This window comes from Heliangelus exortis, chromosome 25, assembly GCF_036169615.1.
Source record: "Heliangelus exortis chromosome 25, bHelExo1.hap1, whole genome shotgun sequence".
NCBI classification, from domain to species: Eukaryota; Metazoa; Chordata; class Aves; order Apodiformes; family Trochilidae; genus Heliangelus; species Heliangelus exortis.
Window position 1 is genome coordinate 4519996 of NC_092446.1, and position 15621 is coordinate 4535616.

General features: G+C 57.2%; 1 protein-coding gene across 12 annotated transcripts in view; it reads left to right on the forward strand.

The window, feature by feature from the left end:
* Window positions 1-15621, forward strand: part of ATP2B4 (ATPase plasma membrane Ca2+ transporting 4) — a 52004-nt gene that overhangs the window by 22370 nt on the left and 14013 nt on the right. For 9 of the 12 annotated variants that reach the window (XM_071768646.1, XM_071768636.1, XM_071768648.1 and 6 more), the window contains exons 3-19: window positions 3275-3472; window positions 4251-4508; window positions 5286-5411; window positions 5540-5665; window positions 7363-7398; window positions 8943-9104; window positions 9227-9441; window positions 9536-9778; window positions 9860-10101; window positions 10412-10646; window positions 11575-11754; window positions 11841-11928; window positions 12071-12177; window positions 13632-13823; window positions 13925-14138; window positions 14613-14824; window positions 15192-15299. In XM_071768646.1, coding sequence (XP_071624747.1) covers window positions 3275-3472; window positions 4251-4508; window positions 5286-5411; window positions 5540-5665; window positions 7363-7398; window positions 8943-9104; window positions 9227-9441; window positions 9536-9778; window positions 9860-10101; window positions 10412-10646; window positions 11575-11754; window positions 11841-11928; window positions 12071-12177; window positions 13632-13823; window positions 13925-14138; window positions 14613-14824; window positions 15192-15299 — 2942 coding nt within the window. The remainder of the gene's footprint in view (window positions 1-3274; window positions 3473-4250; window positions 4509-5285; window positions 5412-5539; window positions 5666-7362; window positions 7399-8942; window positions 9105-9226; window positions 9442-9535; window positions 9779-9859; window positions 10102-10411; window positions 10647-11574; window positions 11755-11840; window positions 11929-12070; window positions 12178-13631; window positions 13824-13924; window positions 14139-14612; window positions 14825-15191; window positions 15300-15621) is intronic. The other 3 variants (XM_071768647.1, XM_071768641.1, XM_071768645.1) reach the window with 1 other exon arrangement.

The window sequence follows — 15621 nt, forward strand, 5'->3', positions numbered from 1 at the left end:
GAAAGCCCTTGATGGAGAGCTGGGGTTGAGACCCTCACCCTCCCTGTGCCTGCAGACCCCTCCCGAGCTGGCACTGCCTGGCCAAAGCTTGACCCGTGGGTATGAGACAGGACCCCACTCCCAGTGTGGGCACTGGGAATCCCCCTGGCACTGCCCACAGTCCCCCTCAGAGAGGGGGCACCACCCTCACCTGGGGTGGTTTTATCCCTGTAGGGATCTCCACACGCAGGTGTTTGTGCAGGGAGGGTTTCCCAGGATCAGGACAGGGGTCTGCTGGGATCCGCTGGGATCTGCTGCTCTGGCTCTTGCTCCAAAATGTTTTTGTGGACCCCAACCCCTTCAGGCTTCTTCTTGAGGGGCCTGGTGATGGGGTGGTCCTTGCTGGGTGCTGGCTTTTCACCTGCACCATCAGCCTGGGCCCTGAGGTGGGTCAGGATGGGTGCAAGGGGAGCTGGGGGGTGGTGCTGGAGGCTTTGGTGAGTCACTGATTCCAGTGTCTCCTGTCCTGGTGTCCCCTGGGTGACAGCACACAGCACCCTGACTCACCCTCTGGCAGCAGCAGCTCCTGGGGCCCAGAGCCTGCTGTGGGAGCTCCTTCAGTGAAGGTTTTGCCACCCAAAAGCAGCTTCCTCAGGCTCCAGTGCCTGCCCTCTGATCAGGAGCCGGTGACTGCACAGGGGGGGTTGTTCTGTTGTCACTTGTCACCTCCACCCAACCTTTCTAACCCAGCCCCTGGCTCCCAGTTAGGAGGGATTTCCTCAGGTGCATGCCCTGGGGATGTGCCCGTGCCTTCTGCTCCTTGCAGCCCTCCTCTCACTCAGCACAGAGAAATTGAAGCCCACCCCCAGATAAATCGAAGCCCACCCCCTCCCATCCCACTTTCCCCCAGAGCGTGGGGGGGCAGCTCTGAGCTGTATGGGGTGGGGGCTTTGGAGGAGCCCCACGTGCATCCTGCTGTGTGCAGGAGTCAAGCTCTGCACTTAGCCACATTTTCCATCCATCCCCCCAGAGATGTTGGGCTGGCAGCCTTCCCACATGGACTCGGGGAGGCCACTGGGGCTGGGAGACCCCAGGATCCTGCTGGATGGGGACACCCGGGATGTGTCCCCTCCCTGCAGCCATGGCAGAGAAAAGAGGGTGTAAGGAGGGGGGAACGGGAGTCATCCTGCTGCTTTTTCCAGGCTGGGATGCCTCGGGACTGGGTCCCCTGGGGAGGGCATCACTGCCAGGCTGCTCCAGGCACCGGGGAGTGTCCAGGGCCAGCCCTGCCCGGAGCATCTCGGGAGCTGGCAGCAGCCTGTGGGGCAGCTTAAGGTGGAGACCCAGGGGCCTTGGCCAGAGGCTGAATTAAAGTGGTGCTGAGCAGGGGGAGCTGTTCTCATTTGCCACCCCATCAGCTTGGGTTTTTTTAAGGGCTTTAATGCAGAGGATGACCAGGGAGGTGAATGTCTCCCATCACTGGCTCGGGCCCTGGAATGGGAAGAATGTGAAGGCTGCTGTGTCCACAGTCCCCTCCAACTCTGGGACAGGGGCTCCCCCTTTTTCAATTCTCTCCCTTTTATTTTTTTGTTTCTTCCCCCCTTTTCTTTTTTTGCTCTCCTTTTCTTTTTTTTCCTCCCCCTTTCCTCTTTTTTTTCCTCCCCCTTTCCTCTTTTTTTTCCTCCCCCCTTTCCTCTTTTTTTTCCTCCCCCCTTTCCTCTTTTTTTCCTCCCCCCTTTCCTCTTTTTTTCCTCCCCCCTTTCCTCTTTTTTTCCTCCCCCCTTTCCTCTTTTTTTCCTCCCCCCTTTCCTCTTTTTTTCCTCCCCCCTTTCCTCTTTTTTTCCTCCCCCCTTTCCTCTTTTTTTCCTCCCCCCTTTCCTCTTTTTTTCCTCCCCCCTTTCCTCTTTTTTTCCTCCCCCCTTTCCTCTTTTTTTCCTCCCCCCTTTCCTCTTTTTTTCCTCCCCCCTTTCCTCTTTTTTTCCTCCCCCCTTTCCTCTTTTTTTCCTCCCCCCTTTCCTCTTTTTTTCCTCCCCCCTTTCCTCTTTTTTTCCTCCCCCCTTTTTTCTCCTTTTATATTTTTATTTCCCCCCTCTCCCCTTTTATTTTCCTCCCCTCTCTCCAGGGATGCTCCATGCAGCTCTGGGCTTGGGAGGGCAGCAGCATTCCAGTTCCTCCCCTCCTTCCCATTCCCCCTTTTTCCCTCAGCATCCCTCCCGTGTCCCCTCCATCACCTCCCCCCCCCTGGAGCCGTTTTGGCCGCGCTGCCCCGGGCTGGGGGGTCAGGATGTGTCCCTGAGGCTCCGAGACTTTCCTGCTGTGCCCGGCTGGCTCCGAGCTGGCAGGAGCAGAGGGATCAGGTGGCTCGGGCAGCTCGGAGCTGCTGGCGGTGCCAGCTTTACGGCTGATTTGATGCAGGATGTAAACAAGTGACAACCAGTGCCAACTGGACTCAACTGGTGCTCGGGCGCTTCCAGAGGCGGCTCCGTCTCCAGCCTCGACCCCCACTGCGTCCTACCCGGCCCGGGGATGTGGGATGTCCCCTGCCCCGATGGAGGGATGTCCCCTCCCCTGCTCTGCCGGTGGGATGTGGGATGTCCCCTCCCCTGCAGAGATGTCCCCTCCTCGGCCAGGGGGATGTGGGATGTCCCCTCCCCTGCGGAGGCATGTCCTGGGGATGTGGGGATGTCCCTTCTCCTGCCTGGCTGGTGGGATGTGGGATGTCCCCTGCCCTGCAGATAAATGTCCCCTACTCGGCCAGGGGGATGTGGGATGTCCCCTCTCCTACCCAGCCGGTGGGATGTCCTGGAGGGATGTCCCCTCCCTGCCCCACCTTTGGGATGTCCCCTGCCCCATAGGTGACAGGAACAAAGCCCTGCCTTGGCTCACCCCCTGCCTGCACCTCCTGCTGGTGGTGGTGCTGGTGGTGGTGCTGGTGGTGGTGCTGGTGGTGGTGCTGGTGGTGGTGCTGGTGGTGGTGCTGGTGGTGGTGCTGGTGCTGGTGGTGCTGGTGCTGGTGGTGCTGGTGCTGGTGGTGGTGGTGCTGGTGGTGGTGGTGCTGGTGGTGGTGGTGCTGGTGGTGGTGGTGCTGGTGGTGGTGGTGCTGGTGGTGGTGGTGCTGGTGGTGGTGGTGCTGGTGGTGGTGGTGCTGGTGGTGGTGGTGCTGGTGGTGGTGGTGCTGGTGGTGGTGGTGCTGGTGGTGGTGGTGCTGGTGGTGGTGCTGCTGGTGCTGCTGCTGGTGCTGCTGCTGGTGCTGGTTCAGGGCTTTGGCCTCACCTCCCCTTTCTTCCCTCCCCAGGCCTGTCCGGGAACCCGACCGACCTAGAGAAGAGGCGTCAGGTCTTTGGGCAGAACTTCATCCCTCCCAAAAAGGCCAAGACGTTCCTGCAGTTAGTGTGGGAGGCACTCCAGGACGTCACCCTGATTATCTTGGAAATCGCAGCCATAATCTCCCTGGGCCTGTCCTTCTACCACCCTCCTGGTGGTGACAATGAACGTGAGTCCCTGTGGTCCCCGTGGCGTGGTGGGGGCTTGCTGGGGAACCCGGGTGAGCTGCTGTGCTCAGCTGTGTGGGAGCAGGATTTGGGGATGGGTGCTGTGTCTCTGGAAGGTCACCTCGTGGGTCCTTCCACCCTGGTGTGGCTGGAGAAGGGAGCTACTTCTGCTCACCCTTGAGCTGGTGCCTTCTCCCCATCCTTGGCACGATCCCATCTTTGTCCAGGGACCTGCACGGATGGATGTGTCTGGGCAAAGTTGCCACCTCATGGCTCAGCTGGTTCTTGCTGCCCCCCACAAAGGATGCTCAGAAACCAAGAGGTCCATCTAGTCCAGTAGCTTCCCAAGTCCCATGTGGCTTCTTGTCCTGTTTGGGACAAGGTTTGTCTGTCCCCTGGTACCTCCTGTCCAGGAGACTGAGCAATGGTGCTGGGCAAGTGTCTCCTCCCTGGCCCTGGATCTCTCATTGGAGAAGTCAAGCCAGGGCAGGGCTGTGGAGATGCAGGGGGACCATGACCCACTGGAGGGTCACAACTGGTGCTGCAACTGGAAATAAAAACCCAGCTCCCTCAACCCAATCTCTGCCAAAAATGAAAGTGAAAAAAAGAGAGGGGAAAAAAAAAAATCTCCAAGTACCTCCGGGGATGTAAAAAAACCTTCTCCTGAGAGCAAGGGAAGCCCTTGGACTGGGTCAGGGAGCAGTAAATGTCTCCTGGGCTGTGCCCTGCACGTGTTTCTTGTGTCTGGTGGTGCCCAGCGAGGTCTCTCCCTCCCTGCAGTCTGTGGGCAGTCGTCGGGCGGCGTGGAGGACGAGGGGGAGTCCCAGGCTGGCTGGATCGAGGGGGCAGCTATCCTGTTCTCTGTGATCATCGTGGTGCTGGTGACAGCTTTCAATGACTGGAGCAAGGAGAAGCAATTCCGGGGCCTCCAGAGCCGCATCGAGCAGGAGCAGAAGTTCACGGTGATCCGCAAAGGGCAGGTGATCCAGATCCCAGTGGCTGAGATCGTGGTGGGAGACATCGCCCAGATCAAGTATGGTGAGTGGGGGGTGGTGGAGGTGGTGTCCGGGGTCTGTCCTTCCACCTCAGGAGCATTGCTGGTTCTCTCTCTCTGCTTTGCCAATCCCTTTTTGTCTCCTTGGGGACGCACGGCTCCTCCAGTGACTTCGTTTTGGACCCGTGCCGTGGTTGGGAGTGGTGGGAGATGCTCTGCACAGCTCTGGGTTGCTTTAGTGCCCTGCTGGTCTCCAAAATGATTCATTTTCACAACCGTGTCCTTGTTGGAGGACATCATCTTACCAAGAGGGAACATCTCCCTGGCTGGAGTGACATCATCTTACCAAGGAAATGTGGCCCGTGGGCTATGTTAGGTCCTGTTCCTTGTCTGCTCATCCCATGCAACTCCTGTCAGGAAGGAGGTTGGTCCAACGTGGTGTTTATTTTCACGTGGGGCTTTTTTGCCTTCCTCCACGTGTGGATGATGGGATCATGTAAGTGTTTGGCTGTATCAGGAGGCCTTGGGAAGGATCTGGTGTTGACTCAGTAAGACCAGATTGGAGAAGAACTGACTGAACAAACGTCCTCACAACAAATGCTTTCAGACATCAGTGAAGATTTTGGAGCTGTTTTGTATCATCTTATAAAACCCATCTGTTTTCTAATACCCATCTGTTGCTTCTCCTCCCTCTTAGCTGCAGTCTGAGATGGAGTTTGGAGACCTTTTGCTGGCACATGAAGTCTCCTTCTGGGATGAGCTGAGCTGAGCTGCAGCACCCCCTGACTGGAGCTGACCCCTCATCTTTGCTTCTCCTCTAGGTGATCTCTTGCCAGCAGATGGGATCCTGATCCAGGGCAATGACCTGAAAATAGATGAGAGCTCCCTGACTGGGGAGTCAGACCAAGTGAAGAAATCATTGGAGAAAGACCCCATGCTGCTGTCAGGTGAGGGGTCTGGGTGGGGTTGGGGGATGGGGAGATGGTTGCTCCTGGATCCCATGTCCTGGTGTTGGGGAAGAGGTGGGAATTGGATGCTGGTGTCCTGTCTCACTGTGCCCTTCCTGCTGTGCCAGGCACCCACGTGATGGAGGGCTCTGGCAGGATGGTGGTGACTGCTGTGGGTATCAACTCCCAGACAGGAATCATCTTCACTCTCTTGGGTGCTGGAGAAGGAGATGAGGAAAAAAAGGTGAAGAAAGGTAAGGAGATCCACTGAACCTACTTTTTCCTTTCCTTTTTCCTTTCTCCCTTTCCTGGGAAGCATCCAGCAGTGTGTAACACACATCCATGGGACATGGCTCCAACTCTGTTTCTGCAGCCTGGAGTTGCAGGGTGTGGGAGGGGATTGGGGTTCAGAGGGACAAGTGGCTGGTGGTGATGTCCCATGGTGCTGTGGCATGGTGCCCATTGCCTGGGAAGGTGAGTCCTGGTTGTCAGTCCATCCAGAACCTCGAGGACCTTGCTGAAGATCTCTGCTGTGTCCCTGAGCTCCCTGGAGCAGGAGGCAAGGTGCTGCAGATGGCAAGAGGGAGAAGAGGGGCTGTGGGGAGGGCAGGAGAGCAGCCAGGTGGGCTGAGGTGTTGCTGGTCATGCTGGGACTCCAATGCTTCCCTGCCTCAGCTCTCACATCTTGAGAATTATTCCCCTGCTCTTTGCCAGCTTTAAATCCAACTTGGTATGAGCCAAGTTTGGGAAGCTTCTGCTGTCCCTGCAGCCCTCTTCAGCAGGTCTGGGCTCACTGGGAGCAGCTGGCAGGAGGGAGCTGCTGGTTGGCATCGTGTCCCTGTGCTGAGGAGCCCTTCCTGGGAGGTGATGCCAGGCAAGGAGAGGCTTGCAGGGCTTCTCCTGGCAGCCGTTTTGGTGCTGGGTTCTTCCAGCTCTGCTCACCCAGGGCTGGCTCCCTTCCCCGGGGTTTGGAGGCTCTGGAGCTCTTGGGGTTTTGCTGCCAGCTTGGAGGTGGGAGGATGGGGTGAGACGTGGGACCCAGGCACAGTGCCTGGTGTTTTCCCAGCCTTCAAGTTCAGCCCCACAGCAAAGCCAGCTCTGCCTCAGAGCCCCCCAATTGGGAGCAGACCTGGGCAGGGGGCTTCACCAGCTTGTTCCCCACCGTGGTGCTGGGGGGGAGATGTTGGGGAGAAGGTGTATAAACCCCTTATCACTCAAGACTTCTTTAGGCTTCAGCAGCCTTGTGCTCCCATGTTCTGCAGGCATGTTGGGGATCCCCGTGTGCAGATTTTGCCCATCACAGACTTGGGGTCACCCCCCCCACTGCCCGTGGCAGGGGACAAGTGTGTCCCCAGGTCCCCATGGCAGCATGGAGGGCAACCTCTGCTACATGGTTCCTTCTCCCCAAAGGTCTGAGGCACCTCTGTCACCCTTTGGAGCACCTGGCCAGGGGTTGTAGCAGGTGCTCTGCAGGTGGCAAGTCTGAAGCCTTGGGGACAGGGTGTCTTGGATGCTCCAGAGCCTCATTGGTGACAGGGGCTGCAGGGACAGGGCCCTCATGGTGTCCAGAGGGTGCTTGCAGGGTGCTGAGCCCTGTGCATGGATGTCAGAGCAGGGCTGTCCCTGGGCTGTCCCACCAGAATCACACAGAATCATTTGGGTTGTTAAGGACCTCTGAAATCATCAAATCCAACCCTTGATCCACTCCCCCCGTGGTTCCCAGTGGTTCCCACTGAGTGCCACGTTCAAAACCTCCAGGGATGGAGAATCCACCCCCTCCCTGGGCAGCCCATTCCAATGCCTGAGCACCCTCTCTGGAAAGAGTTTTTTTTCCTAATATCCAACCTAACCCTCCCCTGGCAGAGCTTAAGCCCATGGCCTCTTGTCTTAAGCTTGGGCAGTGAACGTGGGGCCGTGTGCTCAGCCCTCCACCCTTTTTCTCTTTGAACAGGTAAAAAAGGTGGAGCCCCTGAAAACCGCAACAAAGGTAACCCCTCCTCTCCATCCTTTGAACCAGCACCACACTAACTACTGAGCATTCCTCCTTCCTTCCTTCTTTCCTTCTTCTCATCAGTCTGTGCTCTTTGCTGCTCCGGCGGGACTCTCGCCTCGTTGTCCTGGGAGAGGGTGCAACGGTCCCACAGCTGCTGGCCCTGGAGTGGCCAATTCACCACGGGGCTCTGCATAGCTGGGATGGGGTGGCCACCTTCCCCCGTGGCCACCTTGCCCCCCTGCACGGGGCAAAGCCTTTGAGCAGGGAGGAGGGGGTTCCACCAGCAGCCTGGACCATTGGCAGAGCATCGTCCCTGGTTACATCTGAAGCCTCTGTGCCCATCAGAAGCTGTCCTGTCGCAGGGTGTGTGTTTGGGGACAGCTGGGGGACAGATGTGGGTCCCTTCCTGCTGTTCCCAGGATGAAACGTCCCCCAGGGCTCAGCCAATGTGACTGTTGCACCCTCTCCTCCCATGGCCTCGACTCCGTGAGCGTCTCCTCGCCAGTGTTTCTCACACTGTTCTTTACAGGCTGTGGAGGAAGCCCATTTCTGCACCTCTCTCTCCACCTCTTTCTCTCTTTCTTTCTCTCTCCTCTCAGCAGTTTCCCTCCTTCCTTCAGACTGTGTCCGGGTGCTTGTTTTGTCCGTGTTGGGTCTCTTGTGACCGTGGAGGTGTCTGATGTGGAGCTGCAGTGAGCTCTGGGGTGGCTCGAGCCATCGAGCAGTGACAGCCAGGAGGGGGGGACAGGTCCATGGGCAGCCACGGGCAGCTGTGGAGCCACCCCAGCCCTGACAGCTGAGGAGAAACTTCTTGGGAGGGTTCCTACCTTCTTTGCATCCCTCTCCAAAACTTCCAGCTGACCTGGGTCTCCCTGGCTGGACTGGATCTGTTGTAACAACTGGAAGCCTGGCTGTCTCAGGTCCTAAAAATGGGATGGTTGGCTCAGGGCTGGGATTCAAGGAGCTGGGTCACTTCTCTTCAATCTCCATCCCAACTTCTAACCCTCCCCCTCCATCTCACCCCCCTCAGTTGCTTCCCTGGCAAGTGATTCCTGCTGAGCTGCCCATGGGGCACTGCAGAGGTGGCACTGGGAGGGAGTGGGGATGTTTAGTGGGGTCTGGGGTGGACACCAGAGCCTCTCTGGGGTCAGCCCGAAGTGGTCCCCATCTGCTGCAGGGTGTAAAGCAGCCCAAAGGGGAGGCTAGAAGAGACCTCCTGCACCCCAAAGCCTGTCCTGAAGGATTCTTTCAGTGCTGCCTTAGAGGTGTGATCAGTGCAGGGGTCACATCAGTTCTGAGGATCCTTTATCCATGGGGCTCTGAGATAGATGTCAGAAAACCACCCCATAGAGAGGTGGCAGGGCCCTGGGACACGAGGTTTCCATGTGCTCGGATGCGTGTGTCATCGGGGATGGTTCTTGCTCTGGGTTTTCTCTCTCTCTCTCTCTCCCACCACCATCTTTCTCAGTGGTGTCCTACAGGTTTTCCTGGTCTCTCTCCTATTCACACGTGGTGTCTTATTTTGCCCTGGGCTGTAGCTAAAACTCAGGATGGTGTGGCCTTAGAGATCCAGCCCCTGAAGAGCCAGGAAGGGGTGGAAAATGAGGAGAAGGAGAAGAAGAAAGTGAAGGTGCCCAAGAAGGAGAAGTCAGTGCTGCAGGGGAAGCTCACACGCCTGGCAGTCCAGATTGGGAAGGCTGGTGAGTGAGTGGCCTGGCACAAGCTGTCACCCCAGAATTCTTGCTGGAAGTGGCACAGGGAGAAGGGGCTGTCACCTTCTACAAGGTGTCTTCACCTCCTGCTCTGCCTCTTCTCCCCCCAGGGCTGATCATGTCAGCCATCACAGTCATCATCTTGGTGCTGTACTTCGTGATCGACACCTTCGGGGTGCAGGGGAGGCCCTGGCTGGCAGAGTGCACCCCCATTTACATCCAGTACTTTGTCAAGTTCTTCATCATCGGTGTCACTGTGTTGGTGGTGGCCGTGCCCGAAGGGCTCCCGCTGGCAGTCACCATCTCCCTGGCTTATTCTGTGAAGGTGAGACCACGATGCACCAGGGTCACCATGGGTGGGGAAAGATGAGGAAATTCAGGTTTTTGGCTCTGACCCCACTCATCGGTGCCCCTTGCAGAAAATGATGAAGGACAACAACTTGGTGAGACATCTGGATGCGTGTGAGACCATGGGCAACGCCACTGCCATCTGCTCAGACAAAACGGGCACCCTGACCATGAACCGCATGACCGTGGTCCAGGCCTTCGTGGGGGACACTCACTACCGCCAGATCCCCGACCCCGAAGCCATCCTGCCCAAGATCCTCGACCTCATAGTTAATGGTGTTGCCATCAACTCAGCCTACACCTCCAAGATCCTGGTGAGTTGGAGAGCTGCCATCCCCGCAGCACCCGTCCCGCCCTGCCCAGCTCTGACCTCGCTTTTCCTTTCTCCTCTCCAGCCCCCCGAGAAGGAAGGGGGGCTGCCCCGCCAAGTGGGCAACAAGACAGAGTGTGCCCTGCTGGGTTTCGTGCTGGACCTGAAGCAGGATTACCAGGCTGTGAGGAACGAGGTGCCCGAGGAGAAGCTCTACAAGGTCTACACCTTCAACTCTGTCCGCAAGTCCATGAGCACGGTGCTGAAGAACGGCAACGGCGGCTTCCGAATGTACAGCAAAGGAGCCTCTGAGATCATCCTCCGCAAGTAACCACCCCCCCGTGGCCCTCCCCTCATCCCATGGGCTCTCAGTGCACCCCACAGAGCAGTTCTGGGGGGCTGGGGGACGAAGGGTGCCCCACAGCAGCTGTGCAAAGGCTTTTGATGTTGTTTAGGGTGGGTTCGGTGGAGCTTTGGGTCAAGGGGATGCACCTGGGATGGGGGTTTGGCGGGGCTGGGACAGGGGGAGCTGGTGGCTGAGCCAGCAGTGCAGGTCACCACTGGTGTCCCTCGCCCTCCACTGGTGTCCCTCGCCCTCCACTGGTGTCCCTCACCCTCCATCCTGGTCCTGCCTTAGGTGCACCAAGATCCTGGACAAGAACGGAGATCCCCGGTTGTTCAAGGTGAAGGACAGGGATGAGATGGTGAAGAAGGTGATAGAGCCCATGGCCTGCCACGGGCTGCGGACCATCTGCCTGGCCTTCAGGGACTTTCCTGGGGACACTGAACCAGACTGGGACAGTGAGAATGAGATCCTGTCTGACCTGACCTGCATTGCAGTGGTTGGGATAGAGGACCCTGTGCGGCCGGAGGTACCAAATCCCAGCTCTGCCCTGGCTCTACCCAACCCCACGAGACCCATTCTTGGGCCAGGAGCCCCTTTCCCTCCTGCTCAGGACCACAACCCCCTTCTGAAAGCACAAGGAGCTCCTCTGCAACCATCCCTGGTGGCTCCCTCCCAGCTTGCTGCCCAGCTCTGCCTCCAGCCTGGGGAAGGCAGCCAGGCTAATGCAATAAACCCTCCCATACCTGCCCCTTGATTACATTTTGGAGCTTGCCCCCTGCTCTCCTGCATTGCTTGCATCTTTCCTGATTAGATGTTCAACTATCTGGATCTGGGAATTGCATTACAGATGCCCCATCTGCACTGGCTCTGGAAGCCCTTGATTCAATTTGCTCATTTCTCACTCATGGCCTCTTCCCCCACCTCTCCCTGATAGATAAATCCATTCACACAGCGATGTGCTGGCCTGCAGGGGAGAGGGGAGGACAGATGAGAGACCACCCCCTGGTGGGAGGCTCTTGGCATGCCAGGGAGGGGACAGTGACATGTCCTTCCCCTGGGGGCAGGGGCTGGAAGATCTTGAGCTGTCTGTGCCAGAGGAGCAGCCCCAGACATGGCCAGAGCCTGGCAGGAGCAGCAGGCAGTATGCAGGGCAGGAATCCCCCTGGAGCCCAGGGACAAAAAGCTGAGCTGGTTCTGGAGAAAACAAGTTTTGGGTTCAGCATCTCATCCCTGGTGTGAGGACCAAGCTGAGGGGGGATGCAGGTTCCTTTCGAGATCCTTTTGAGGGAGGATGAGAGAGGATCTGCCTGGCTCCTGGGACACCCAGTGCCAAACAGGGTTAGGGTGAGGTTGGACTCGATCATCTTGGAGGTCTTTTCCAGCCTGAGCAGTTCTATGAAACCCCAGCTCCCTGCCTGTCTGCCCACCCCCCAGACTCTGTCCTTGTCCCCCAGGTGCCAGATGCCATCCTGAAGTGCCAGCGTGCAGGGATCACCGTGCGGATGGTGACAGGGGACAACATCAACACCGCCCGTGCCATCGCCACCAAGTGTGGCATCCTGCTGCCAGGAGAGGACTTCTTGTGCCTGGAGGGGAAGGAGTTCAATCGCCTGATCCGCAACGAGAAGGGAGAGGTGGGAGAGCAGCCCTGGGTCCTGCTCCGTGCTGGCTTCCTCGGGGGTGTCCCTTGTCCCTTTCTCACGTGTGCCTTGTCCTGCAGGTGGAACAGGAGCAGCTGGATAAGATCTGGCCCAAGCTTCGTGTGCTTGCTCGCTCCTCCCCAACAGATAAACACACACTGGTGAAAGGTGAGGAGCTGCCCACACTCCCAAAGTGTCTCAGTTCTGCTCTGCCCGGGTGCTTCGGGAGCATCCTTGATGCTGGGAAAACTGCCCAAGGGGTTTTGGGGGAAAATGCTTCTTTTGTCTGAACTGCTTGTCCCTGTTTCAGGAATTATTGATAGCACTGTTGGTGACCAGAGGCAGGTGGTGGCCGTGACTGGGGATGGGACCAACGATGGCCCAGCTCTGAAGAAAGCAGATGTTGGGTTTGCCATGGTATGGGATGGGGGGTGGGGGGGTGAAGGGGTGGCTCTTGCTCTCAGGATAAGAAACTAACAGCACACTTGGCTATTCCCCACTCTTCATTTATCTCCGGAGCAGTGAAAGTCTTCTCCAAACTTACAGGAGGGCTTCAAAAGAAAAAAATGAGGAAAACTCCTCATGAACTTTATAGGACTGTTAGCAAAACATTTAGGAGCAAACCTCTGGCTTAAAGCTGAGTTACTCTGTCCTTGGAGGGAGCATCTCAAGCTGAAGGTGACCTGAGCACCCAGAGCAGGGTCCTGTGGGGTGCAGGAGAGCCATAACTCAGCCTTGGTTTATCCCTGCAGTTCTTCACCCAAGCTCATCAGGGACAGCCCAGGCTCTGAGCGTGGTGCTTGGGGAGTTTGTTTATGGTGAAGAACTCTTTATCTCCTTTCCTTTCTTTGCCCTGCCTGAAAGAAGTAAGGAAATAAGCCTGTCAGCTTGAGTGGGTTTCCTGTGAATTAAGTTTAGGTACGTGAGCAGGAGGCAGCTGCTGAGTGAGAACTTGTGTGTGAGGAGCTTTGAGCAAATGAGAAACTGGTTTGGAGCAGGGGATTTGTGTCAGTGTCAAACATCCAAGTGCAGCTCTGGAGCCTTTAGGACAAACAGCAGGAGATAATCTGTCTTTTGGGGACCATACAGAGGGGCTCTCTGCCCCCATATGCAGGACCTGACCCCGGCCAGGAATGGGGTTTTGGGAGCTGGGCACAGAGCTCTGCTGCCTTTAGGGCTCCAGCAACACCCAGGACACCTCCAGCTGGGCTGTCCAGTTGCCTCCAAAGCTTTTGCTCTGCAGCAGTTCCCATCAGAGGAAATGGACACAAGTTGTGCCAGGGGAGGTTGAAATTGAATATTAGGACCAATTTCTCCCTGGAAAGGGTTGTCAGGCCCTGGCCTGGGCTGCCCCCCATCCCTGGAGGGATCTAAAAGCTGTGTAGGAGGGACATGGGGTGGTGGTGCCTGGGCAGGGATGGGTTAGCAGTCGGACTCAATGATCTCAAGGTCTATTCCAACCCAAATAGTTCTGAGGTTCTAAGAGATGGGCCTTGAAAACCTCAAGAGAGCTCCTCTGGGGGAAGCACCAGAGATCCTGCTCCTTGCCAGCATCACTTCCCCGGGTTTAATTACTGCAAAACGAGCGCCTCGTTGTGCCAGGCAGGAGAAACGCAGCACCCGGCTCCTGCCGAGCAAACCCCTGGAGATCCTGCAGGGGATTTCAGGGAGGTGTGGGCAGCCCTGCTCACCTTGGGGCTGCTCTCAACCTCGGATGGAGCAGGAGGCACCAGGACCTCGGGCTGCTGAACTCTGCCCCTCATCTGGGGGTCCCGACACTCTTTTGCAGCAGGGATGTTAGAGCAGATCAGGAGGGAGCAGTGCTGATAAGCTCTGTGCCTCACTCTGTCGCTTTCTCCTTGGTCCTCAAGGGCATTGCTGGCACGGATGTGGCCAAGGAGGCTTCAGACATCATCCTGACAGATGACAACTTCACCAGCATCGTCAAGGCGGTGATGTGGGGCCGCAATGTCTACGACAGCATCTCCAAGTTCTTGCAGTTCCAGCTGACTGTCAACATCGTGGCCGTCATCGTGGCCTTCACGGGCGCCTGCATCACCCAGGTGTGGGGCTGAGGGGCTGAGGGGCTCGGCAGGAGGAGGGCAAAGGGGGGGGAGGTTTCATCGGCGTGACGCGTGTTGTCCTCCCTCCACCTCTCTTGCAGGACTCTCCTCTCAAAGCCGTCCAGATGCTCTGGGTCAACCTGATCATGGACACTTTTGCCTCCTTGGCCCTGGCCACGGAGCCTCCATCCGAGTCCCTGCTGCTGCGCAAGCCCTACGGCCGCAACAAGCCCCTCATCTCCCGCACCATGATGAAGAACATCCTGGGGCACGCAGTCTATCAGCTCACCATCATCTTCACGCTGCTGTTTGCAGGTGAGCTTTGAGCCCCCCCACTCCCCAGGAAAGCCTGAAAAGGGGCAGAGTCCCAGCCCACCCGTGGGAGCTGCAGTTGTGTGGAGTCGTCTTCTCACCAGAGCAGGACAGGACAGAGCTTACTGGGAAATGGGTGGGAGATGTGTTAAGGGAGAGGATTTAAATTGAGGGTGTGGGTCTGCTCAAGGCCTCGCTGGGTTGCAAGGACAGTTTTAGTTAGGGCAGCAGATTTTCAATATTTTTAAGGAATTAAGGGTTTAGTGGGGCTAGCACGGGGACTCTGGCTGGGCCAAGGGATCTTCAGCAAGCAGGAACCTAATTCCACCTCCACCAGCACAAAGCAGAAAGAAGGAGCAGGATTTCATCTTTTCTGTTCCAGAGCAGGATTTCATCTTTTCTGTTCCAGAGCAGGATTTCATCTTCTCTTTTCTCTACCCTTCCTCATCCCCTCCCCAAACTCCCTTGTGTGCTTAGGGGAGAAGTTTTTTGACATCGACAGTGGCCGGAACGCCCCCCTCCACTCCCCCCCCACTGAGCACTACACCATTGTCTTCAACACCTTTGTCATGATGCAATTGTTCAATGAGATCAACGCACGCAAGATCCACGGGGAGAGGAACGTCTTCGAGTCCATCTACCGCAACCCCATCTTCTGCACCGTGGTGCTGGGCACCTTTGCAGCTCAGGTGAGGCTGTGGGAAGAGGCTGGTGGGGCTGGAAGGGGGCTATGCCCCAAGCAAGGACACTGTGTCTTCTGCAGGCACTGCCCACAGCTCTGTTCTGTCCCTTTATTCTTCTCCAGCAGCTTCTTAGTGACACAAAACCTGAATGTTGGGGTCTAGAGTGTGTTGGGAGGTGCCAGGGCTGGGCAGCCAGGGTGCCTCTGGTATCCTGTAGGGTTTCTAAGCCTTGATGTGGGGTCCTTGCTTCTCTCGTGATCCCAAGGAAGGGTTGGGGGTGAAGATGGCTCTAAGGGGACCTTTTCATCCCATGGCTGTGCTGTGCAGCCCTCGGAGATGCCCAGTGTGTGACTTGTTCTCTCCTGTGCTGTAGATCATCATTGTGGAGTTTGGTGGGAAGCCCTTCAGCTGCTCCGGGCTCACCCTGAGCCAGTGGTTCTGGTGTGTTTTTATTGGAGTGGGAGAGCTCCTCTGGGGCCAGGTAAGAGCCAGGCTGAAAAATATGGTTGCCCTCATGTTGCCCAGGACACAGAGGTTATTGGATGATGGATGGTGCCTCCAGACCACGGCACTGCCTTTCCCTTCATGCTGCCCAAATTCTCCCTGGTATTTATCCAAGACAGTTTGGGAAGGGGGTGATGCTCCATCCCAACACCACCTGTGTCAGCATTAGGGAGAGGAGCTTCCTGATCCTGCTCATTCCCACCCTGCTTGCAGTGGGCACATCCACGTTCTTGGCTGAGTCCTTGGCAGGAATGTTCCCTTTGGTCAAGGCTGGTGGTGGGCTCTGTGCTCCCAGAGCC